Source organism: Drosophila mojavensis, unplaced genomic scaffold (assembly GCF_018153725.1).
Source record: "Drosophila mojavensis isolate 15081-1352.22 unplaced genomic scaffold, ASM1815372v1 contig_80, whole genome shotgun sequence".
NCBI lineage: Eukaryota > Metazoa > Arthropoda > Insecta > Diptera > Drosophilidae > Drosophila > Drosophila mojavensis.
Genome location: NW_025318906.1, coordinates 8,489,027 through 8,515,671, shown reverse-complemented (window position 1 = coordinate 8,515,671; position 26,645 = coordinate 8,489,027). Strand labels below are relative to the sequence as shown.

At 34.8% G+C, this 26,645-nt stretch overlaps 1 protein-coding gene across 1 annotated transcript in view; it reads right to left on the bottom strand.

Annotated features, from left to right (window-relative positions):
• Nucleotides 1-26,645, bottom strand: part of LOC6579128 (potassium voltage-gated channel subfamily H member 8) — a 77,567-nt gene that overhangs the window by 10,859 nt on the left and 40,063 nt on the right. The window contains exons 5-12 of the mRNA XM_032729701.2: nt 23,243-23,380; nt 16,404-16,651; nt 15,139-15,367; nt 14,671-14,834; nt 8,664-8,865; nt 5,991-6,182; nt 5,758-5,876; nt 4,357-4,437 (exon numbers count right to left, since the gene is read on the bottom strand). Coding sequence (XP_032585592.1) covers nt 4,357-4,437; nt 5,758-5,876; nt 5,991-6,182; nt 8,664-8,865; nt 14,671-14,834; nt 15,139-15,367; nt 16,404-16,651; nt 23,243-23,380 — 1,373 coding nt within the window. The remainder of the gene's footprint in view (nt 1-4,356; nt 4,438-5,757; nt 5,877-5,990; nt 6,183-8,663; nt 8,866-14,670; nt 14,835-15,138; nt 15,368-16,403; nt 16,652-23,242; nt 23,381-26,645) is intronic.

Here is a 26,645-nt window from a genome sequence, read left to right as displayed (position 1 = left end):
TAAATTTTCAAAACCTAAATAACATATAAAATAAAAATATATTTATATTTAAATATTTTATGTTATCTTTAAAATTAAGTTTTCCATTGAGTTTATGAACCAAACAAAATTTCCACGTAAATCAGTTGAGTGAAAGGACATTAATTAAATTATTTTCTTTGGTATTTCAAAGCCTCAGCAAATTCCATTTAATATATACTATATTCGCAAAATATGGCAAATGTAATATATGAATATTTTAGAAAGTTACTTTTAGAAATATTTACGTTTTAATTTAGCTGAAATTCGAATCTCATTTAACTCATTCAACTCATTTGCTGCCTAAATGAATAGACGAAATATTTTGCGCAAATAACTCGAAAGGTTTTTGACAATTATTTACATTGACAGGGGCCAACAAATTTGCAGCCACGAACCAATACAAACACCGAACCAAAAACTAACCCATGTGTAGAAAGTTTCCAAAGTTTACATACACTCTGTGTGAGTTGGCGAGTGTGTGTGTGTGTGGGTGTGTGTGTATTTACTGTTTTAATGGAACATTTCCCCGGGGGGCAACTTTGGGAAATTGTTATTTATGTGTGTTACTCAACCACAATATCTAAAGAAGTGTAAAATATTTTACACTAATTGCATGCAGTGGTTAAAAAAAACACAACGGGTTTTCTCGACTGCGAAATACTCGTTCAGACTTCAAATTTAAAAATAGGTGAAAACTATATTGTCTTGTGAGATTAAAGAGGCAGTATATCCAATTTATCAACTTTTAATTAGGTTTACGAAAGATCTCAATTGTAGCTCATATATTTCAATTTAGAGATAATACTTATGAAATCATCGTAGCTATTTTTTTTCTGTGTCACACCAACAAACAGGCGTAAATATAACTATATTATATATACATACATATATCGTATGCCAATATAGTTCTAAAAATTTACGACCCTAGCTAACGTTCAATCAGTCACAGAAATTTCCAATGAGCCTTGCTCAAAACCTTTTGGAACTTTCAACTTTAATCTTTTATCTCTGACAAGCGCCAAACTAATATACCCTTTGTCCTCCCTACCGACGGAGCTTAACAAGTTGGGCTCCCGAAAAATACATTTGGCCACACAATTCAGAGGGCGTATGTCAGCGCCAACTAAACGCAGGGCATTCCATTTTGTTGGCCAAGTTCGGCGAGTTCGCTTTCAAAATTACGCGCAAACACGCCAACACAATTTCTGATACAATGAAACACTCCGAGCTGGCGAGCAGTTGGGGGCAGTCTGAGGAAAGGGGAGCGCCGCGGAAGGGGGTGTCAGAGTAGAGCTCTGACATTTTGCCAGTTAATTTTCATGAGCAATAAATTAACAATTTAATTTACTGCCGCCTGGCAACTGGCGCAACGCTTTGCATGCCAAGCGAAGCTCAAGAGCAGAATGTGTGTGTGTGTTCATGTTTCCCAAATGTAATTAAATTAAATTTTGATTTAAACGTATTTGTTTTCGGAACAAATCACATGCATTGCCAACATAAATCAGCAGCATATTGTGAGTATTTATTAGAAATAAACAGCAGAGTAGGTCTGGCTGAGTTTTGAATCTTTTACTTTGAGCTAGACTCTCTCTCTCTCTCTCACTCTGATTACATATGTATATATATATATATATTGTTATTAGCTTATCAAATAATCCAAGAAAGACAATTGACTTAGGGTATCTTTTGCAATGAATATGTAATGAAAGTAAAGCATATATGTGTTTGAGAGAGTGAGGTATAATGCAATCCTATAACCTTTTTTACTGAACGAACTGATGCTCCATGACGAACAGTTCTATGGAAAAAATTGTTTCTAGATTATTTCACCATAAGTAATCACAGATATAGCTATTGCTATATCAATTTTATCCTCGCCATATTACCTACTACTTCCTACTTATTTCACTTATAGTTCTATTACTTATCCTTTAACTGCTTCTTTTACTACTAGTAGTAAGATTGCTAGCAGTAAAAATACCTTTTCTTTTTCCTTTGTTATTCTCAATTCTACTACTTTTTTCATACCAATGCTGCTCCTTTTTCGACAACTACTTTCACTCAACATCAACTTTTACTTTTCTACTTTTAATAATACTAATTACTAATAATAACTAATAACACAAATACCACATCTTGTACTAAAAGTTTTACAACTTTTGACAGCCAAGCCTTTTGCTAGCTCCTTGCACTTATTCTACTACTAAAATACTTTTACTATAAACATTTCAACTACCATGAAGTTACAGACATCTAATGGGCGTTCCCTAAGAGCACATGATTTGCATGGATTTCGATAAACCGAATTTCAAAAAAGTTTTTAACAGGCATCAGCCCTTGTTTACTTTGCCTGAGTGTGTGTTGATGAAGAGCTTTACTCGGATGAAATACGTCCTTCACCTATCTCAGTTCAACCTGATGCGCCCAATATTCTGGCCCGAATGAAGCACATTTGTTAGTAGCTGCTGCCAGAAAATCGTTTTGCAAGCCGAAATTAATTAGGCCAGTTTGTGTGGGATGGGCGTGGGCCAAGGCAAGCCTCGGCTCTGTGAAGAGTTACGCTAAAAGCCTGACTATGCCATCGAAGCGTGCGACTGACAGACATTGAAAACTTCTGCTGGCTGAAACTGTCAGCATTTCGGCAGTATTACGGAACCAGAACATCAAAGCAAAACATTTGATGTGAGCAGCGCTAATTAATTTGCAGCTAATAGCAAATGGAATTGCAGCGCAAACTGTTAACACTCGCGCTGCAAGAGTCCAGCCCAAAAAACCCCAGCGCGAACTTTTGTTTGACTTTTGCTATGATAACGCCAATTAGTGAATGGCAATGCCAAATTCACGTACTTGTCCTCCGTAAAATACACGCGTTGCACTGCAACAAAGTTGGACGCACTGTGCCAATTTGCCACGTCCGCAAGTTGAATGAAGCGGAACAGCGACAGAGTGGGTGGCGGCTGGAGAGGGGAGAGGGGAGAAGGAAGTCATCACAGTCGAAGAACTTTGCATGCTGTGTGCGTAAAAGGGCAAAAGTTTGCCGTATAACTTCAGGTGGAAACAGAAACTTAAATGGATTTACCCCATGCTAGGTCGGATTTAATGAAGCCACAAATGGAATTATTATTGCTTTGCACTGCGGTGCATTATTGATTCCGCAGAAAGGGCACAAAAACAAATGCAACTTTCCAGCAGTTCAATTAAATTCCCAACTATAAATAAAACTCAATTTATTCCCCACAAGCATAAGCATGTGTACTCCCCATGTTCATATTCAGACTGATTCGATAGACCAGCATATGCAATTCAATTATGTCTTTCGAATATGCTTGCGATATCTTATCGAGCCACGGGCAGACAAACGTCGTCTGGTAGCTGCGAGAGTTGCTTCAGGATAATGGTTGAATGTTGGCAAATAGGAGAATTAAGAAATGTATATGCAAAAACTGCTTAATATTAACATTAATAATAATAAAGGATTCGTGTTTGTTAAACAAATTATTTTTAATAAACTTTAAATTAAAAATATATATATATCAATATTTTTTAAATATAATTATTATTATAGTATGTAATTATTATAATTATAATTGTTGCTGGCTATGATAATATTTAACTAAATATGGTTAATAAAATTATTATTTTAAATGTGGATAATTCATATTAAAAAAGAAATAAAAATAAAAAATAAAAAAATGTTGACAATATTTTTTATTGTAATCCATTTAAAAGACTTTAAAAATTAATATGACAGATAATTTGGTTTGTAAAATTTATGCTTTCAATATTCTTTTATGCTTAACAAACGCAACTCAATAAAATAACCCTCAACAAAAATAAAATACTTAAATAATCAATATTGATTAAAAATATAAAATTAAATTAAATACTACAAAATATAATACTCTCAATGAGATTATAATAATTAAACTGCAATAAAATGAAATGAAATGAAATACTTTTTGCCGTATCAATTCCCAAGGCAGCTATCAATACATGTTACCTGCTGGCCGACATGCAATCAAAAAGGATTCAGTCTCTTGGCAATGCCAATCAATAAGTCACATAGACGACACACACACAGGCACAGGCACAAGCTGACTTATAGCACAGCTGCTGTATATATATATATTTATATGCCCAACAGGCATTTGCTTAATTAAAGGCACACAGACATATCAAAATGCCAATGAAGCTGCACCGATTGTTCGATGCCAAAAGATGTTGCGTCGACAACTTTTGTCTGTGGGCATAAATGATTTACGTATGGAGACACACACACACACACACAAAAGGATAAATACGGGCAAGAGTCTGTGGCTGAGTTTCATAGTTTACCTCGTAGATATCAATGCCATGGCTGAGTGACCATGAAGTCTGAAAGTAATCCTCAATGCGCTGCTTCAGCTCCTTGGGCATCTGTAAAAAACAAACAAATGGAAATGCAAATAATAGTTATAATGGCTTACGTTTTATCTTTTATTTGCAACAGTTATTTAGCTAATGAGCTGCAATGCACAGATGGGCTTAAAGAGTATTGCTGGTATATTGGTTTGAAACAAGGTTTGATTGAAGGGAATTTTTATGTGGTATATAGTATGATTTGATATGATTTTTTTATATTTTATATTTTTTTTTTTTTTTTTTTTTTTTTTTTGTATATTATATGTTATATTATATATTATATTTTATATTTAATGTTTTATATTTTATATTTTTTATTTTATATTTCATATTTTATATTTTATATTTTATATTTTATATTTTATATTTTATATTTTATATTTTATATTTTATATTTTATATTTTATATTTTATGCTTTATATTTTATATTTTATATTTTATTTTTTATATTTTATATTTTATATTTTATATATTATATTTTATATGTTATATTTTATATTTTATATTTTACATTTTATTTTTTATATTTTCTGCTTAGAGCTCTAACTCATTTATTATATTAATTTTAATCTCAATAAAGTTTAAGCTCCCACTGTGCATGAATTTTTGAGCGAGCATTTAGCAGTCCTGCTCATATGATTACAATCCTTTCGCCTGTTTTTATATCTGCTCATCTCATTTACATGCAGTTTATGCACGCGCGCTGCACAAATGCACTTAATTACGCTGCGAATTGCGTATACGCCGCGTGGCTAATGCAGGCAAGCGGAAATCTTCGCCGTACTGGCAGTAATATGATGTGCGCGTGCAAGATTGCACCATCAACAGGTTGGGTGCATACAGTCACGTCTCCCACCTGAACATTCACAGCCAAACCAGGCAGCTCAAGCGCTCGCGTTATGAGTTTGCGCTGGCATCCTGCCGACCTAATGTTGCGTGCCATTTGGCCAAAGTGTGCTGCATTCCATTAAAAAATAGAACAGAGCATTTTAAGCGCCCAGCATATGAGCTGTATAAGGTATCAGGCAGCGCCAGGAATTCATTTCCTCTAACCCAGGGCCATTGGCGGCTTTCCAATCGCCCATTCATTTTTAATGAGCACAGCCCCAGGGGACTGAAGCAGCACTCGAGTGCAGCCGATAGCAACAGTTATGAATCACTTGTGATAGACAATGGACTTGGAACAGCAATCGCTCTGGCCGGCTAAGCAGCTCACTTGGCTCGCAATCAATGTTGAAAATAAGCTAGGTCTATCCAGGGCACTGTCTATGCCTAGTGTTGGATCTGACATTAAGCTTAAATGACTTTAAAGATTCAACACTTTTAATACTCACATTATGCAGAGCCACGAAATCCTTCAGATCACGCCATTTGCTCTCGTAAAGGGAACGACGTGAGTACATGCGCTGTATGATGGCCGTCACATTACCAAAGACCACGGCATGCATCAAAGCTGAACGTATAAATGGAGTAAATTTATGAATACAACAAGTGAGAGTGGGAGAGAAAGAAAGAGATAGAGAGACAGATAGACAGCCTGGGTGTTAAGGGCTGGCTGATTACCTACCGCCAATCAACATCATTATAATGGTGAAAACCTTCTCGGCCGTTGTATTCGCCGACACATTGCCAAAGCCCACAGAGGTGAGGCTGGTGAATGTGAAATACAAGGCTGTCGAGTAAGTTTCGGCCGTTGTCAGTATGGCAACGGAGGCATTTTTACGCTCGGCCAGCAGCTGCAGCCAACCTGTGAACAAGACTTTAATATTTTTAATAGGAGTAGAACGAAAAGAAACAGAGGCCGTACAAGAAAAAAATATATTTAACAAAATATATACATATATGTAATACATGTTATGTGTAAGCCATATATAATAAACTTTGTTTAGTCAAATCAGGCATTAGCAAATCCCAGCTGTCTGCACGCACCCACACACAAATACACCCACACACACACTTATATGTGTGCTTGTAATTTAGCCGCTTATTAAACAGACAATGACTCGACCCAAACAAAATAAAGATAGTAGCAAAGTTTGGTCTGACTTTTGCTAGCTGTCCATCAAACAGTATCAAACGATAAGCTGTCGGAGCACACGCAACACAGAATCCGTGTCAAATCCGGCCAAATGCTTGGGCCCAACGGAAACGCCAAACGGGCAAACAGGCAAACGTCGAATGCCAAATGGCAAATGACAGTTTGTGAACTTTCTACCAGCTTCTCTTTGTGTGTGTGTGTGTGTGTGTGTTAGCCAAGTCTAGGAGCAGCAGCGGCAGCAGCAGCAGCAACAGGGCCGTGCGAGCATTTAATGTATATCATTTTCACAGTTTATTGATGTGAAAAGTAACTGGCAATTTGTTGTTGCTGTTTGCTCAAATTATTTAAAAATAAACATACACACACATACACACATACACACACACACACACACACCCATGCTTAATGCATAAATAAATACTAATTTGCTTACATGCTAAAAAGTTCTCGTTCTGATTCTGAGATACTCTACAATGTTTCGTCTTTTATAAAGGAATATATTTCAAAGAAATTTTTACTTTAAAACGCCAACTCTCTAAGAACAGCATACCCTGTTTAATCACATCTACAATGCATAATACCTAATAAATCAAAATACAAGTTTTGTCAGCCAAAAGACTTAGTTCTCGTTAACGTCTGCAGGAATTAGGAAAACTTTGCTTTTCGCCACGCACTGCCAAAAGGTGTTTGCTACAAGTTTTAATAAGGTATGAGCACTCTGTGTGGGAGAGAATCAGCTGACCAGGTAGCCGGAGTACCTGAGAAGAAGTTGTATGCTTAATGGCTATCATTAGAAAGTTTTGTTAAGCTTTGCTGTGGGCTGACTCATTAAGCTGAAATATTGTGTAAGTATAAGTAAAGGATCCAAAATGTGTTCATCAAATCTTTTAATTATTATATATTTTTAATTGAAAACTCATGTTGAAATTAATTAAAATATTTATGTATTTATGAATATTCATTTCAAAATAGATATAAATAAAAAATTTGATCACAGTATTTTGGGGTTTTTTTTTTATATTTAAGCCAAAAATATGGCAATAAAATTTTTATAAAAAAAATTCTCCCATCAACTAATATTGTTTATCAATTTGTATTACCCATCTACTTTTTATATACAAAATATTCTTAAACAATTTTGTATTAATTTTTAAATTAAATTTTTCTATATATATATATTTTTATTATATATGTACATACAAACATTTTTAATAAATTTTATTATTAAAAAATACAAATAAAAATTCAATTAAACATATTAGACGCTGATAAGAAATTATATCGAAAAATTTCTTCATCTCTTTTCTCTTATAGCAGAAATATTATTTTTCTCTGTATGAAAAAATATATTTATACATAAATGTCGGTCCTATCATCTCAGCCAGCTATAGGGTAGACTAACTGGCATTGTATACTCAAATATTAAACTATGTATTGAGAGAGCTCTCGGAAAATCAACTACAAGCCCCGAAATGCCGAAGCTCAGACTCCAATATTTGACAAATAAATCTCTCACTCTCCTGAGACTCACAGAACAATACTCAGCTGTTCGCACACCATGAACGAGCATCAGGTAGTCGATTACGCCCGACTGCAATATACGAATGGCTCATATTTGCTCTGCCTGCCTACGAGCTACCCAATGTCAGCTTAGAGTATTCACAAGGTAGCAATAAAAACTTTTTAGGGCTCACTCACGCACACTTACACACACACACCTGTCTACCTACTTAAATTACAATAAACGCTGATTTGATATTGTTTGGCTGTTGCTTTATGCAAAACTTTGCGATTTGTATGTGTTAATAAGCAAACATTTTGGCTGCTGCTCCGAATAGCTTTACACATGAGCTGATTTTAAACTTTTTGACGTGGCTTTCACCAACGGAATACATTAGTCAAAATAGATATATGTATATGTGTTTGCGTGTGTGTGTGTGTGTGTGTGTGTGCGGCAAGGCAACAATTTCATTTGGCGTTTGACGAGCCAGGCAAACACAATCAACGCTGGCGGCAAACTAACCAAATTACTGTCCAACTAACACACACACAGGCAACATTCATGTGTGCGTGTGTGTGTGTGTGTGTGAATGGATGCTGCTGGGCTGCCAACTGACCTTGGCTTATGGTCCACTACGACTGGCCGGCTCATCTAGAGACCCGCACACCCAACACCCGCCACCCCCTCACCCGTCTACTCACCAATGTTACTCTCGGGAAACCATTCGTACTCCTTCACAGCGATGACATACCAGATGCAGGCGAGCCAGTGTGCCGCCAGTGTAAATGAAAACATCAACAGCGTCAGAATCATGGCCGTATGCTGTGAATATCGATCAATTTTTTGCAATAGCCTGGCCAGGCGCAACAGACGCGTCAATTTGACAAGATGAATGTGTGATTCCTATCCGTTAGATACAGTAAGCGAGAGAGAATGAGAGAGAGAGAGAGAGAGAAAGAGAATAAAAATTGTTGGTAATGTAACGAGATAAATTGTTAGACGAGCTGCATTGTTGTTGTTGCTGCTGCAAACTTAGTTAGGTTTTACGTTTTATGCACACGTCGATTGCTTGCTCAACGGCAGTAAAACTATCGATAGAACTATGTAGCTGTAAAATAATATTTATGATTTCTGTTTGCTCGTAAAATATGGTGTCTCGAATTTATGGAAATTTGTTGTCTCTGGTTTATTGTTGGCTGCACCCATAGAAAATGGAATGCAGAGTCTGAAATTCTGATTTAAAAATGTCAGAAACTTTTACAGGCACAATTAAGCCAGCTAACGCATATACAAATATTATATATAAATATACATATATACATTAACTAAATTCTAATAGAGAGAACAATTTCCAAACCTAAGCTAAGCTTCAGAAACTTTATTGGGCCAATTCAAAAACCCAACAAGCGTGTGTTTAAATATATATTATATCATATATGGTATACCAATATATTCCCCATTTAACCCCCAACATTCTATGCCCTCCAAGAAAAATTAACTATGCAACAAAAACTCAAAACTCAAACAGCACTAAAAAATTGAGTTTTTCACTTGAGTTTATAAGCAAAAAAAAAAATTGTTTTCAACTCTAGCCAAACGAATAAATTAGTTTTTCATAGCAGCTAATGGCATTTGGTGCTAATATCATTTTTGGACCCCTCGCCAATTACGTTGCCTACTTTCGCTGGGGCGTAAATTTCATTAGAGTGCAAGCACACATGCACACACACGCACACACACATAGTACACCCACGCAGAAAGTACCCTAAAATTTTGACACATGCCCATTTATTAGCTAGTATTTCCGGCCAGCTTCCGTCCCAGCCTTCAAGCACAAGCGAGGCTAAGTAAAAAGGGATAGTTAAATAAAATCACAAATAAAAATAATAATAATAAAATAAAAGAAAGGAAAAAATCAAAGGGGCTGTCATCAACAAGCCGAAATGTAAACATAAACAAGCTTATCAAGCCAGCCAGCCCCCAAAAAGGACAAAGGCTACAAAGTTGTCCAAATAGAAGGTTTCTGCTGTCATTTCAGCTTTAAGCAGCAAATTCATACACCTAAATTATTGTGGATAAAAAAATAGTAAAGTATGAAACGTCGAGAAAGAGGAAGAGAAATGTAACTGTGGCTGACGCAGCCTAAATTCTAAAATGGGCACAGTTTGTGCTTTGGTGAAAGCAACAACAACAAAAATATATAAAAATTGCGATCTAAGCATTTAGCGTGCAACAGCCTTGCAACAAATTCGATAGAGGGCGTGAGAGAGACAGAAAGAGAGAGAGAGAGGGAGAGAGGCAAAACTAAGGCAAGGCTGTCAAGCAGCTATGTGAATGGCATTTAAAGTGTACAATAAAAATTATGAGAAATTTACGAGAGCTAGACTTGAGTATACCCTGGAGAGAGAATGAGGTATGTGTGTATATGTCTGTTAAATCTCTCTCTCTCTCTCTCTCTCTCTAATTTTGTTTTTACTAAGCACAAAAGATAAATTAATTTTAATTTAAATATTTCGGGATTTATATTCAAGTCTATCACTTCGACAATTTTCCGAGCAATATATTCCAATGCCTGATTGCTTAATTTCAACAATTCTCAGCATGCTTGAATTAACTATGAAGTGATTGATGAAATATGGATTGATTGATATAAGGAATACATTTACAAAATTTAAGGAAAAAATTCAGTCTCATCCTACACCATCGACACACACACAATAATACAGAGTATACAATAATATAAAAAAAATATATATATAATAATACACACAGACAGATGAACAGACAGCTGAGAACATGTTGAGGCGCTGTTGCTTTAAGAACGACGGCACAATAACTGCTTTTGTGTCGTCTGTTTTCTATAAGGATTTTCGCATTTACAAAGCCGTGTGCGTGTGCGTGTGCGTGAGTGTGTTAGTGTGTGTCTGTGTGCCGTTGCCAGGCTAAATTGTAATTCATGTTGCAATTTGTGCTGCGCTTTCGCTTTCATTTGCTCGCCTCCCTTAGCCTCTTTGACTGGCTTTTGGCTAAAGTTTTGTGCCGCCCGCACACATTTTGCTTACTTTGTCGCGCACAGCAACAACAACAACAACAGAAAGAGAGAAAGCAACGTATCGTGAAGCAAGCTGCGTCAACTTGACTGTCATGGCAACTTCCGCTTCCGCTGACCAAGCTTCTCACACCTTAACTCACTCTCTCTCTCTCTCTCTCTCTCTCTTTCTCTTTTCTAACTGTTTTCGTCTTCTTTGGGGATCTCAAAGATAATTAAAACTTTGAAATCAACTAAATATGTAAAGTTTTTAGTGCATTAGCTGGAAATTGGTATGCAGCAGCAGCAACAGAAGAAGTAAAACCAAAAACAAAAACAAAAAAAACAAAAAAGACACTTTACTTATCCAAGTCCAACATTTGTCAAAAGTAGCCAAAATAAAAAGTATATTAATGTTTTTCTTGGCTGCAGCTACTTAAGAGCTTTAAAGCCACACGAAGAGGCTTACAACGCAAGCCAGAGAGGGACAGAGATAGAGCAGAGTGTGCGTGGGTGGCCCGACGAGCAGGACGGCGCCAATAATTATAACGCATTTGGGTTGCTTAAAAATATAAAGTTTTGTGGCCTTTTAGAGCCAGATTTGTTTTTGCGACCTTCGAAAATATTTAGATAAAATGAGCGAGACAGAGATCGGACGAGACAGAACGAGATAGACAAGCTAGAGAGAGACCGAGCCAGTTAGCCTTGTTATGCTTGGCCTTGGCAGGAATTTCCACTTTGATTGCAACATGTTAAGGAGCTACACACCATGCCTAAGTCGACTCAAAACAACTTAAGTAGCTGACTCATATTCACAGCAAGTTGACAGCAAAATCAACTTACTAAGTAATTTTTTATTCATTTTGATTTTCCTCAGATATTTGATGCTCGCCCGAGCGCAAAAGTATTTCAACTTGACTCAACGAGGCAGCTAAAAATTTGTACTTGATTTGATCGACTTCGGCGTTAAACGGCAACTTTCTGTGGCTAAAAACAGCAACAGCAACAACTACCATAAAAACTTTGTTAGCCATGACAATGCATAAAATCAGTTAAAGGCCAGCTTCGAAAATTAAGTCAGAACAAAAAATGGCAACTTAAGACACAAGTGGCAGCATGCTTGAAATATGCTCTTGGCAGCATTTCATGTTGATTTCTTGATTTTTGTCATGCCCTATACCTGCAGTGAGAAATGGGGTATGGATAGTTTCTAGCCTCATATCTATTATTGTATAAGGGAATCCATTTCAACAAAAACAAATATTTGAAATAAATATTCTTTTAAAGAATAATCTTAAAACTTTAGATTCCCGTCTCCCATTAACAAAAAAAAAAAAAAAAAAAAAAAAAAAAAAAAAAAACACAACTTTGTTCTTTAGTTTAATTTTTGTTTAATTATGTATTTTTTTTTTTATGTATTTTTTTTTTATTTTTATATATTTTTATTATTTATATATTTTTTCTATTAATATATATATATATATATATATTTTTTTTTTTTTATATATAATTTTATAATTAATTTTTATTATTATTATTTTTTTTTTTTTTTGGATTTTAATTTTAAAAACAATTTATTTTTTAGCTTTATTTTTTTAATGTAATTTAATTTTATATAAATATATTTTAATTTTATTTTTATGTTTTCTTCTAAATTTTTATACAAATTTGATATTTTAATTTTTATATTTATTTATTTATTTTTTTTTTTTTTTTTTGCTTTAATCTATTTTTAAAATTGATGTTCAAAATTTTTTTCACTATCCTACTTCTAGTAAAAAAGTTCCCCAGCTGTAAGCCGAATCTTTCTCTCGAACTAAAGAAAACTATATTAAACTAATTACGGCATTAAATTTTCACTTCTCAAATTAATTTTGCACCTTTGTAGTTTTGGCCAGCGAAACACGCGATGTCTCGTAGCTCAGCAGCCTACGCTTTCAAGATTCTCTTTTGTCAAGGCCTTTGGTCCGAGCACTTCAAGTGGAAAGCTGACTTCGCCCTGCAAAGTAGGAAACAAAACAAACTTGCGAGACCTAAGTAAAGTGCTTAAAAAGACGCGGACAAAATGATGGAGCAACAGCAGCAGCAACAGCAGTCGCCCCATTTTCAATACCTGTGCGCAAAGCGAATGAAGCTGTAAATGCCGCAAAATGTACCATACTTTTCAGCGCTCAAATTTATTTGAAGCACATTTGGGTCAGAATAGAACAGCGACGAGGGCGCACGCCTTTAATCCCTTGCAAGTGCGCTCAAGCGGATTCCATTCACCGTGCCACATACTAAAGCTGCTTAAACGAATTGCGCAACGAATATAAATATGAAAACTATGCTGAAACGCTAATTACAACAGTGCTAAGCGATCTAAAATTTCTATCGTGCTCTATCTCTTGCCCCAACAGAAAACTTAATTAAATTGCAAAGGCTATTAAAGCCAGACAGACAAGTTAAACTCAGTCAAGTTAAACTGAGACAAGTTGAAAGTGAATAAAAAAGAGAGAGAGAAAGAGAGAGAGAGAGAAAAACTCAACAAAAATGCTAAGAACACATGCATTATGCATGCGCTGGCACAGTTTTATGCAAATCCTCTTTCAGCTATTTACCACTTGAAATTTCAGCTTAAATATTTGATGCCATCCCTGCAGAGGTTTCGGACTCGAGCCGACGAAAGGCCGTCGACAGCTAGGGTTCATTGATAATCCGAAGTGAAATGCCGATTGAACTCTCAATGCTTTGAGGCTAAAATTCGATTTCTTGTTTAATCTGCTCAGCTATTTCAAATCAAGCAATTGTCTCAATCGAAGCCAATTAAATTTGTTTAGTCATGCAGGAGTACAAGCTTAACCAAATTATTGTTGTGCAACAGCAACAATATAAATATATATTTTTAAATAATTTTACTATCCCAATTGATTCAGCAATTAAAATAAATTATTAATAAATATATACAAAAGAAATTTGCAAACTAAATTAATATATAATAATATAACAACAATATTAAACAATATTAAATAATAATAATAATAAATAAATAAATAAAAATTGGAAAAAAATAGTAGAAAGCTGATTGAGATCATAAAGCTAGGTAAACATTTAAGACTTGAATGATATATAAAAATATGCCGCAAAGAGGACTGCAATTGATGAAGATGAAACAGTTGAAACAGAGAAGATGTCAAAGAGCTAAAATTATGAAAGCCAAAGGCAGAAATGGAGATTCAAGAAAACCTAAGCTAAGATAAATCCAGCAATAAAATACGAAATTAAATGAACTAGCTTCAAGGCAACTTATGTAAGAGAACAAGTAAATCTTAAATGAAGAGAACTTAAACTAACTTAACTAACTCAAGACTAAGGAAGCAATTGAATATGCTATAAAGCTCAGAAGGGGAGTGAGAGAGAGAGAGAGAGGGGTTAATATCTGCTTGTACACGAGCTAAAACTAATTAAAATAAAAACAAATATTCAGTCACATCCGCTTAGAAAACCCAACCCAGACAGTGTATGCATATCAAATGCAGCATATTCCTCACACACACACACCCAACCAACCAGCGTAAACCAACCACAGTAAACCACCTGCTATAGCAATTTCCTGTGGTATGCAAATAGCAAATTTAATTTTTCAATTGCCAGGGCAATAAAACTATTTGTAAACGTTGTTTGGCAAACAATTTACTCACCTCGCCGTCGTACAAATCGGAGGCATACAAATGATCAAAGGGCAGGGCAGCCAATAAATCGACGGCAAACCAGCCACGGAAATAATTGATGGCAATCTGTTTCGAATTGGAGACGACCTCACCTTTGCGTGAGACAAAGGTTGTGCGAAAATTCAATAAAATATCTGCAATAGAAAAGAGCAATAAATGAAAGAAGACAGAGAAAAAAAATAGAAAAAGGTTAAATGTGGTGTAAGACACAAGACGGAATGCTACGAAACTAAAAAGCCATATTTAGCCTTAAGCTAAATTCAATTCCCAGTCAAGAATACAAAAGGCAATTGATGGGAATCTAAGTATGGCTAACAGGTTGTCCACACACACACACACACTTGCAATGCCCAAATGGACATTAAATGGTCATCGTCATCTTCATCATCGCTCACGCCAATATCATGATTATCTACTTTGTTGTATAGTGGTACTCACCCACAATAAATAGCGCTTCAACAATCACATCGGAGACCATCGTCTGTCGATCCGCTTTGGCAAATGCGGCATTGTAGGGCACCATTAATGCCACATAGAAGGTCGCCACCAATATGACCCAATCCCATATGCCTTTGAATACGCCATAATGGGGTAAAATCAAGCGTGACTTCTTTATCGATTGCGTTTTGTATTCGGGAAATGGTGCCTCAGTTGAATGCATAAAGTTCTACAAATAAATAAATCACATCAAAAGTCAATTTCAATAAACGAAAAAAGCTAGAAAAAAGTTTCACTTTAAGTGCAAAAAATGTCGCAAAAAAATGGAATATAATTAATGTTATTATTTCAATTAATGCTGTGTTTATTGTAAAAGTATTGAGCTTTCATATTCTTAAGCAAAATAGTTTATATAAATTTTAAAGTAGAAATTTAATAAAATTTTCACTGGCTTCCAGTATAAATACATTTTTACGAGAAAAGTATATATTTAATAATTTTTTCCTTAAATTCTTTGAAAAATTGTACTCTATTAATATTTTGTTTTTCTAAATTTATTTAGAAATTCTGAAGAATAAAAAAATCTGTAAAATTTCATTGTAACTTAAAAAATTTCAATGTAATAAAAAAAAATATTATAAATTTTCTACAATAAAAATATCTGTCAAAAATTCAGTATTTGTAAAAAAAAAATATAATAGTTACAAAAAGTAAGAATCAATAAAAGAACAATTATTATCTAAAATATCATGGCCCATTTTGTTATTTAAATCAGATATAACTTTAGTTATACAACATAAATATCTGATAATAAATGAAGAGATCTCTTTACAAGTTTAAATAATTCAAAAACTAGATGATATTTTGTATACCATCAACAAAAACCATTTATTTTATAGTAAAACATTAAGTTATTTTTAAAAAACTTAAATAAAAAAAAATAAAAATAAACTTTAAAACTAGTTTCAGTATTGCAAAAATGTATATATGTATATATAGAAAAATAGCACAGCTTAATATCCTCTAAATTCAATTTAAATAATACGTTACACGTCGAGTGTGTATGTTGAGCCATTACCTTCAACAGGAACCAAAGTGGATTAAAAACGATATACGTTTAATTGAATTTGGGTCGAAATGGCCCTGGCGCCGCTCTCGTGTTTGTATTAGGATAAGTGTGTATGTGTTTGCATTGGTATACGTGTGCTTGTATATGTGTGCATGCGCATTTGGTGGTAATTCAGTGGATTGGTTATTATACTCACATTGCCCAGCTTCAATTTGGTTTTGACACCGCCCTTCTCGGGCTTGTAGTGCCCAGATAGCTGATATAGAACCGCACGACTGCGACGTCTGCCCATATTACAGCCGGCAGGTACATCCAAATTATTGCCCTCGCCGGCTTCCGTATCGCCGCCATCCCCGGCGCCCGGTCCGCCCAGGCCGGGCAGGCCGCCCAGGCCCAAAATGCCGGCATTCGATCCGGCACGGAATCGAGCGCCCAGTAGTGCAGCTGTAAGGGCAAAAACTTACAGATTCGCAACGCAAAAATTTCAAATTTTGGAAGCAGCAGCCGCAGACGACAGTCGCGATTTATTAATTAATTAACATATGTGAATTAGTAAAAGTTGTTTGTTTTTTTTTTTGGATTTTGGATATTATTATTTGGGGTTGGTTTATTTGTTTTTATATGTCGGTTTAATTACAATGATGATGCCGGTTAGAGTAAGAAAAAAGAGCATAAAGAAAGAAAATATACAGATATTGTACAAATACAATTTGAATTAAATTTAGTTAATTAACAAATTTTATTTTAATTATTTTTTTTTTAGTCAATTAGTTATACAAATTTTTTAGCAAGAAGACTTACACACACATACATACAGATAAACACACATAGACAAAAGTGGAGTCTCGAAGCGACACAAAGCACAAGCTGTAGTGTTTTTTATAATCGTAATTTTAGTTTATTTCTGTTTTAGTTACTTTCACATTTACCGTTATTGAAGTGCTTTGGAACAGTTTATTAGTCAAAATGCAATTTCATTTAATGCATGCAGTAATATTTATGTGTTTTATACCTTAAGCAAATTGAAAATGGCAATGTTGGGTATATTAGTTGTAGGGAACATCCCATAAAGGATATGCAGATGCTTGATCAGAATAATGAACTGTGTTGTGCGTTCGTCCGCCTGTCCATCTGTCCGACTAATACTTCAAACTATACGATTTTATATTTAAATTCACATATTTTATACTATGCATTTTTGAGCTCGGCCAATAGACAGGGTATCTCTTCATTTATTATGAGATACTTTCTAATTTTCCATAAAGTTGCATAAATGTTTATCATTTTTCGCAAAGTTTATGGCTTTAATTGTTTTTCGGCCAACTGATGAAAATATTTATATTAAAAACATTTCGCCATAAAAGCATTTCGTTTGCCATTGCAGCAGCTATAAAAAAAAAGCATTTAATTAAAAGCGAAATGGAAAAATTTATTTGTTATTTCAATTTTAATTCATAAATGCATGCGAGAGTCAAGCAAATGCTCACCCATATCATATCAGACCAAGCCAAAAAGAAAATATATAATGAGTAGTTAAATAAAGCCATGGCACATGAGCTTAAAAACAATCAATCACAGCCTAGACCAAGCTTCGTGCCAAATACTGATGTCTGTGAATCTGCGGGCATGTAAACACGGCTGGTATGCCAACTGAGTGTCAAGAGGTGGAAGGTGAGCGGAGCCTGGATAAAGGTAGACCCCAATCTCATATACACCAAGCACAATGGCTGCAACCTCAAACAATCTCAAACGATCTCATTAAATTTAACTTAATTTTGTTTTTTTCTCGCAACTCAAAGGCAGCGCGTGCTGCTATAAATTACAATTAGCTTGATTGTGAAAAATTTGACCCAACAAACACAAAAAAAAAAAAAAAAACAAGAAAAAAAAATGAAACAATAATGACACAGAAATGGGGTAAGCAACAAGAATCACAACAAATTCGGCATACTAATTATAAGGATTTCATTTTCGATATGCTAACAAAGTGTAAAAATGCTTCACGCTTGCTTCATTAAAAACGTTTTATCTTAAATAACAAAGGTGAAACGAATTTTTAAACACAATTGGATTAGGATCTGACGGAATATGGGCTCACAGAGAGAGAGAGAGAGAGAGAGTATTGAGCACGAGAGAAAAAAATTTAAGAAGGTGTACTAAAGAATATAACAGTTCTAAAAAGAATAAAACAGTTCTATAAAAGTTCTAAAAAAAAAAAAAAAAAAAAGATATGTGAACTAAAAATATAATTAAACAAGTAAGAAGGCTTTAATCGAGACTGCTTGACTAGGAGATACCCTGAGAGAGGCCAGTGACCTTGAGGGGTCAGTGAGCGTGACGGGTAACAGAGTACCAAATTACATAAATAATATAAGTTATAAAACTAAAAAAAAAATATAAAAAAAATATATATATATATATAAATTCAACAAATTATAAATAAAATTATATGTTACATAATTTTAAAATTAAGAAATTTTAAAAGTGCATAAAAAGTTATCAAAAATTCTATATATATAATTATATAGGTAGACGCACTATAAAATTAATAAATTATACGAATATAATATTATAGTTTTTTTAATTATATTTATATCCATTCTCACCCCAAAGGGTATTCAAACATAGCTGCAACTACTTTTCGTAGATATCTCTCGAAAAGCAGTCGTAACAAATTTGATTTCAATTTCGAAGCCAAAATCCTGACGCAGTCCCAAACCCAAACCCAAACACAGACCCAGACCCTAGTCCAGTGTGAGGCTCAAAAACCCCGAAAGCGAGCCGGAGTACCCTGCGAAGCTGTCATATCGAAATGCCAATTAACCTGCCAGGCACCTACTCAATGATCCGGGCCGCGGGCTACCAACATTTTTTTTTTTTTTTTTTTTTTTTGGAGTTACCATCGCCCCCAAAAATTGGAGCCGCACGTTTCGTACGCTCCACGCATACAGAAAACAACTCCAAAAGCAACGAAAATAAAGTGTATTGAAGGGCAAAACAGAAATATGGCAAAGCAACTGCAAAATATGCGCGATTCAGTCGAGTGTGGCAAATGCCGAAGAAAAAAATTGCTTATATATAAAAAAAATGTCGCACATGCCGCACTGGCGAAAAATTGTTAAGTGTAGCTCCAGCCGCATTCCTGACAGGCCTAATGATGTGTAAAATGACGGTCATTTGAACTGTCGCTGGCCGTGGCTCGCTCACACACAACTGTCGCTGCGAATGATAATTCAATTGGCCTGCGAAGCTCGGCTCATCGGCCACATCAAACGTGGCAAATTCCTTACAAATTTACAGCCTAATTACTTGTTGGCCTCACTCTGTGTGCATATTTCATTTCACATGGCGCTTGGCTTTCTGACAAACCGCAACGCTGATGTCAATTGCCCACTCAATGTGCGAGCCAGCGTGACAGATTTACGGCAAATGTCAATGTTTTGTAATTAAATATTATTACCGATGTGTATTTTCGCCGGATTACGTATACGTCGTGTGTACGCTGATGCGCATTAATGTGAGAGAGGATGCCGACAGTGTAGTAGACAGTTTTCTCTAAATAAAGGAGTGAGCCATAATTTATATTACGTATACGTAATAAGCTGGATAAATATTTGCAGATTCGGCGTTTAAATCTTAAAGGCCTCAATAAAATATATACATAACACAATAAATTTGCTCTACTCTCTTCATTTAACCAGCAAATATCTAGCTTAAATGTTAAGCTCAAAAGAATGTGTATTACGTATACGCAATGTGTCTGACATATGTACACACAATATTAAATCTTTTACGACTTAATGTGACAAAAGTTCGTAATTAATTCAAAGTGCTTCAGCGCTAAGTTCTTCTGCAAGATAAACTTTTAATACTTCAAATTATTACGCATACGTCGCATAGGTGTCTGCAATTGGCATTTATATCGCAGCAGACAATAGCTTAAGGCTATCCATAAAAGAGAAGAGATTTTGCTTGCAAATTGATGAATCCAGGCAATTGCAAATATCACGTATACGCACTGGAACTCTTTATATCTACCTTTACCTATACGTAATTGCATATTAAATTATTAATTTGCCTTTGCCTTGAAAATTCAAGACCTTTAACTGTTTCTTAAAAATTGACTTATATTACGTATACGGCAGTTAACCAACATTATGTAATTTAAAAAAATTATTAAATATGTGTTAAATCAATATGCAACAAAATTTTATGCTGTAAAATTTTGCATATAATTTAAAAGTTTACTGATTAATATCGCAAAAAAGTGTCCATAAAAATTAAATTCAATTTACAATCAATTCAATTAAATATGCTAAAGGAGAAGCCGCCAACAAAATGATATATGATTATGTCATATTCCTTTGCCAGACTCGCAAGCATCTGCAAGAAATGCCACTGGACACACGCTGTAATTAATGCAATATAAATTGCAAATTTCCTGCATATTAACCGCATTACATGCGCTCAAGTGCTGTCAGAAGCAAATGCATGTTAAGCAGCTGGAAAGTCAAACCACATTCCAAACCCTCTGGCCAATGCGCATGCAACAGCTGCAGATAAACTTGAATTTTTACAATTTATTTTTGTAATAATCTGAGAAATAAAAAAAAAAAAGAAAAGTATTTTAAGTGCTCATTTCAAGCTGAGTGAAAACTGTGAACGAGCGTTTGTTTGTTTTGAGCTGCTCATCCTGTCAAAGCTTTGCATGAGTGCACAAGCCCACAGAAACCACAAACAGGAAACAGAGAACAGACGACAGACCAAACCAGACCGGAGCAGCTCAAGACAAGTCGAGACAAGTCGAGTCAAGTCAAGAGTCAAGAGCAGTGACAACAAAGCCGCGACTGCTGAATAATGATGCTAATAAAACTGCAAATGAAAGCAGCCAGAAAACGTCAGAGTGCAAGGCAGCTAAACAATGCCAGGGATCTGTCCACAAGCCAAAACCCTCCAGACCTTAGTTATGTACCCAATAATTTACCCAGTCCGCTCACTAATCCGCATTAGTTGAATGCGCAATGACCTACGCGAATAAATTCACTTCATGCGCACAATCCAAACAATTCACTTGGCATTTTCTGTTTGCAATTGTTTTAGTCCCTCTCTCCCTCTCTCTCTCTCTCTCTCATTCTCCCTCTGTCATCCTTTTCTTTGAGAATTGTCTGCCTGCACATCAATATTTAAGCATGCAAGTTGCTTAATTCACAGCCCTCGCTGTATTATTCAGACTAAGCTAATTCAGTAAATTCGGTTGTCAGCATATTTAATGCGTAATCGGGTCGACCGAACGCAGGTGAGTAATAGTTGGAGGCCTAATTGGGTTCCTGACGACGCTCAACATGCTTAATGACAACTAAATTATTGACAAATTAAATATTTATTTCATTTGACGTTATTTCAATTCAAATCAAAGCTAAAGCTTTATTACCTGAATATCCATTTCATTTACAGAAAATAAATAAATTATATTGAAACTAAAATGAATTTGCTATTAAATTGAAACTAAAATGAATACAGGGATAATCCGATTGTAAAATGTATTCTATATTTAAAATTCAATACATTGAATACATTTATATTGAGTGGAAACTTTGCAATTTTAGACTGAATTCAGAGGAGAACAAATAGAAATAAAATTTGTATTAAATAATAAAATAAAAACGATAAAGTCTTAAATATTTCAATCAATTAATTTATATATTTTTAAAAATTAATTTGAGTCTAAAATTGAATTAACAGCAGATAAAAATAGTTATAGATCTAAATTTAAGCAATGAAAAATATATACAATAGCAAAAACAAAATTCAAATATTAAAAAAAAACTTGAATTAAGTAAAATATACATAAATTGAATCAACTTCAAACAAATCTCATTTTATGCTTTGCTGGTATTAAACCCAACTTTAAATATCACTTTAAGTTGAGTTAATCCCATTAGGCAACTACGTGATGGAAAATTTATCAAATCTCCGTTAGCATAAGGTATTAAAAAAAACCACAGCTCAGTCGAAAAGTTGACAAAATGGAATTAAAAACACTCAAAAAAAGAAAAGTGCACAGAGTTCGAGTTAAATATTTATATGCACAAGCTCAAAGCATTCCACAAAAAGAAGGAAAAATCAAAAATGCTGTTAACTAACGAAACACGAAGAGGTTAACCAAAAAGTCAGTCAAAAATAAAGTTGACATGACAGAGAAATAAAAAACACTAAGAGTGCTCTCGTCGAGACTGCTCGACTAGAAGTTCACCTGAACCTAGCATAGAGCTGATATTGCATATTGCATTCTCTTAATATTTAATTTATGCAAACATAACGCACACAAAAAAAAAATTCTGAAGTCTCCAACGCTAGCAGTATAAAAAAAGATCGATTACTATCGATAATAAAGAGTTATCGATAAACAGTTGATATAGAATGTTAGTTAGGGAGATATCTAGATATCTACGTTCAATCGGACTAACTAGATCAACTCATCTTGTCATTCAGTTCAGTAGTATATATACCGCTTCTGCCATATATAGAGCTTCTGTCACGCCTCCTTCGCAAAAATTATATATACCCTGATTTCCCATTTTCAATGGGTATACAAAATGAAACAAGAAAATGTGAGCAGCACACAGAGCAACCGCAGACAGGCGTGACAACGTTTGATATATGTACATATATATGACAATATATATAGACATATATGTATGTATATGCTCATATCACGATGAGAGTCATTTATACATATATCATGATTCGCCTTCTGACAAGACATTTTGCTAAACCAATTTTTCAAATATTTTCACATTTGTTGTTGTTTTATTCGTTTATGGATTATTTAACTTGGGGCGCGTGTGATTTGTGCTTTGTGTATTAACAGTTGATTGTGCATTTTTAGTGTGGGCGTGTCAATTGTTAATAATGCTTGCTTGATACTTTGTGCGCGAAAATGCATTTGCTATGTGGCTTATACAGTATTTATAATATAATATATTGAGTTGCTTTATTTCTTGTCATTTAAGCTATCAAGCATGGCATACTTACCGCTATCACACTCCTCGTTCACATTCATCTCGAGCATCTTTGTGTGCGTGATGTCCTTGTGGGAAGCCAGGAAGAGCACCACCTCGCGCTTCTCATTTTTAATGGGCACAATGTCAAACAGACACCAAAAGGGCGCACCTGGATTGAGAGATAAATTATGACATTGACGTGTTAATTAATTAAAGTGACCCTGGCCACGGCACAGGTCTCTGTTGCCAGCTATAAACACTGAAAAAAAACATACACAGATACACAAACACACACACGCCAACACTCACACAAAATAGCTGTATATAATCATAATAAACGGTAAATAGCGCGCATTTAAGTTGAATAGCTGCAAAGCAGATTTAGTGACCATGGCGAACGTTTGATGTAAACAGCTACAGCTATTTGAGCGATGCTAAAGACGGCTTTGTCTGCACAGCAGAAGGAGGTGTGGCAGTCGAGCCAAGGTCTATTATGTTGGGTAGTATTTAAGCGAGCATTGCTTTGATGCTGCTGTCCATGGAGAAGACGTTTCTGAGTAAACACAAAAATAGTAGAACAGACACAAGGAAGTGCAAAAAGCTCACCAAATTTAATGAAACTGGAAAGGTGAGGTTGGCTAAATTAACAGAGCATATAATAGTGAGAAATATTTGAAGGAAACGTGTATTACTGTTGAATTGAGTAAGGAATCTTGTTGAGTTTTACACTGCAACTGTGAGAGATAAAACACTTTCAGTTTCTATATTATGCATTAGATGCATTTCCTATATACCCTCCATAAACGATTCAAATATATCAAATGAATACTCCTTGCTAGCTGTAATATATGTATTTATTACAGAACTTGCAAATATCCCTCGAGTGTTTCTCAAAACTCACAATTTATATACACACTTTGAGAAAAATAAATCTAATTTATTTATGATTGATATAGTAAATTCTATATATTATTTTAAAAATCTTATTTAAATTAAATTATTAAAAATCTTTATAAAATATCTAAAATTCGAAAAAAAATCATATTTTTCATATCATATTTAAATATATATAAAAATATATTTTAAAATAGAATGAATATTCATATCTTTCGAGAATATCCACAAATATATTATTTATCCCAACAAGTCCAACTCTAAAGAAGAGCAGTTCACAAAACTAATAAACTCTTCATAAACAGAACGACAATAAATTATACTTTTTTTGCTATTGCCTCATATTCATACATATTATATACCCACACTTGGATGACCTCACAACAAGAATAGTAAAACTAATATACTCTTTATAAATTCTTCATTTTGCAGAAAGACAATAAAATATATTTATTTATTTACTTTTTCTATTGCCTCAAAGCGGACAACCAACAAATAAACAGACATACATATCGACTTTATTATTTTCATTCAAATAGCTTTTAACAATTTCATTGGACCATATAAAATTGAATCGACAAATTTCCAACTGCATTTGACCGCCATTTTCATTTGTGGTTGAACAATTTGAGGTTTTGCTGCATATTTTTGATTGTTTTTTTTTTTTTTTTCTGTTAGCAAAACACTTTAAAACTTTGACTCGACAAAGCGAATGTTAATTAACATTTAATGTTATGCAGCAAATGATTGCATATCAATTTGATTAAACCATAATTATTAATCGCCGCCAAGAGTTTTAATTACAAATTGCTGCATAATTTATAATATTAATAATTAATAATAATAGATGGGGCTATTTATCAATTAAAAGTTGCTTAAACGAAGTGCAAATTGGAAAACTTGTTAGAATGGCGCGTGGATAATATTTAATAGCCCGCCTTAGCCTTTGGCCACTTGGCTGATTAATCGTGACTTCATTAAAGCACAACAAAAAACAAATTGAAATAAAATAATGTGAAACACGCGATGAGAACGTGCAAAAATGCTGCGAACAAATTTATTGTTTTGTGCGCACACACAACAAGTGGCTGAGTGTGGTATGGGTGTATGGGTGTGTGTGTGTATAACCTCTGCTCCTGGGAGACAGCGAGAAACCACAGGCGGTTACTGCTGCTGCTGCCAATGGAAACTAGTTCAAGGCGAAGCCCCTCTAACTCAATAAAGTCAAGCTCATGCGAGCCACGCACCGGAAAATTGATGCGGCAACAGGAGCAGGAGGAGCAGGAGCAGGAGGAGGAGCAGCAGCAGCAGCAGCAGGCTGTATCTTAAATTAAAAGTCAATACGAAGATGGTTAAAAGCGGCTATAGCCGAATGCCAGGGGCAAACACTTGAGCCACTGACAGTAGCACCACCGCCTCCTCCTCCCTCCACCCGACTCCTGCTGACTGTTGCTGGTTTACCAGCAAACAAAAACTTTTTGTGCAATCGGCGCACGTGGACGTGTGCCACAATTGACTTACAGCTTTTCACTTATTACACAATTGTGTTGCTGTTGCTGTTGCTGTTGTTGTTGTTGTTGTTGTTAATATTGTTTTTGTGGCTGCTGTTGTTTGGCCAGCAATTGTGATAATCCTTTGGCAGCTGTTTTTCAAAACTTTGCACAATTTCCTCTCATGTGGCAGGCCACAGCTTTTAAGTTGGCTGCGGTTGCCTCACTCACACACACACAGACACACAGATATCCTCACACACACACACACACAGCTCATGCTTAGATGACTCTTGCTGAAAGTGAGACTTTCATGAGCCAGGAATATGCCACAGTGGATTAGGAAACAATTTCCCAGCGCCTCAACAGATCAAACTAGGCCTTGAGCTTCTTTTATCGTGGCAGGCGTGAAATTATGTTAGCTTGATAGACTCCTGAAAGCTTAAGCTTGCATAAATTTCATCGAAGAAAAGTGTTGTCTAATAATTGTGGAAAACTGTGTTTTAATGCAAATGCTTATAGGTAATACAAAATAGGAATTCCAGCTTTATCTAAAGCCTAAACAAAAAGTCTAGTTATACACAGTCGGCCAATATCTACGTTTACTTAATGCATTCCGCTGCGCTATGCCCCAATTAAAACTTAGAATTAGTTCAGACGGCTCTCTCTCTGTCTTCCCCTCTCTCTCTTCTCTGCAGCTTGCAGTCAATAGTGCGCTACCATTAAAACTTCGCTAACTATGCTTTAAAATTCTGTTAGCCATAGTTTCATCCACTCTATGAAGGCCACAACTGCCGCAGCTGTAAAGCTTTCATATAGTTAGAATCTGTTTTCAACTTTGATTATCTAGAATGAAATGCAGCCATAGAAATACTGTTTATATTCTTAATATATACTAATTCAGTGAATGTGGAATAAGCTAAATTTTTGTAAACAATTTTATGAAGAAGAACACTTAAAAGCTCATTCAAGAAAATTTTCAGGCTTGCACTAAAAACTGAATACACTGAACTAAAGAAATATTAACTGAAAGTCTCTTAAAGCTCATTG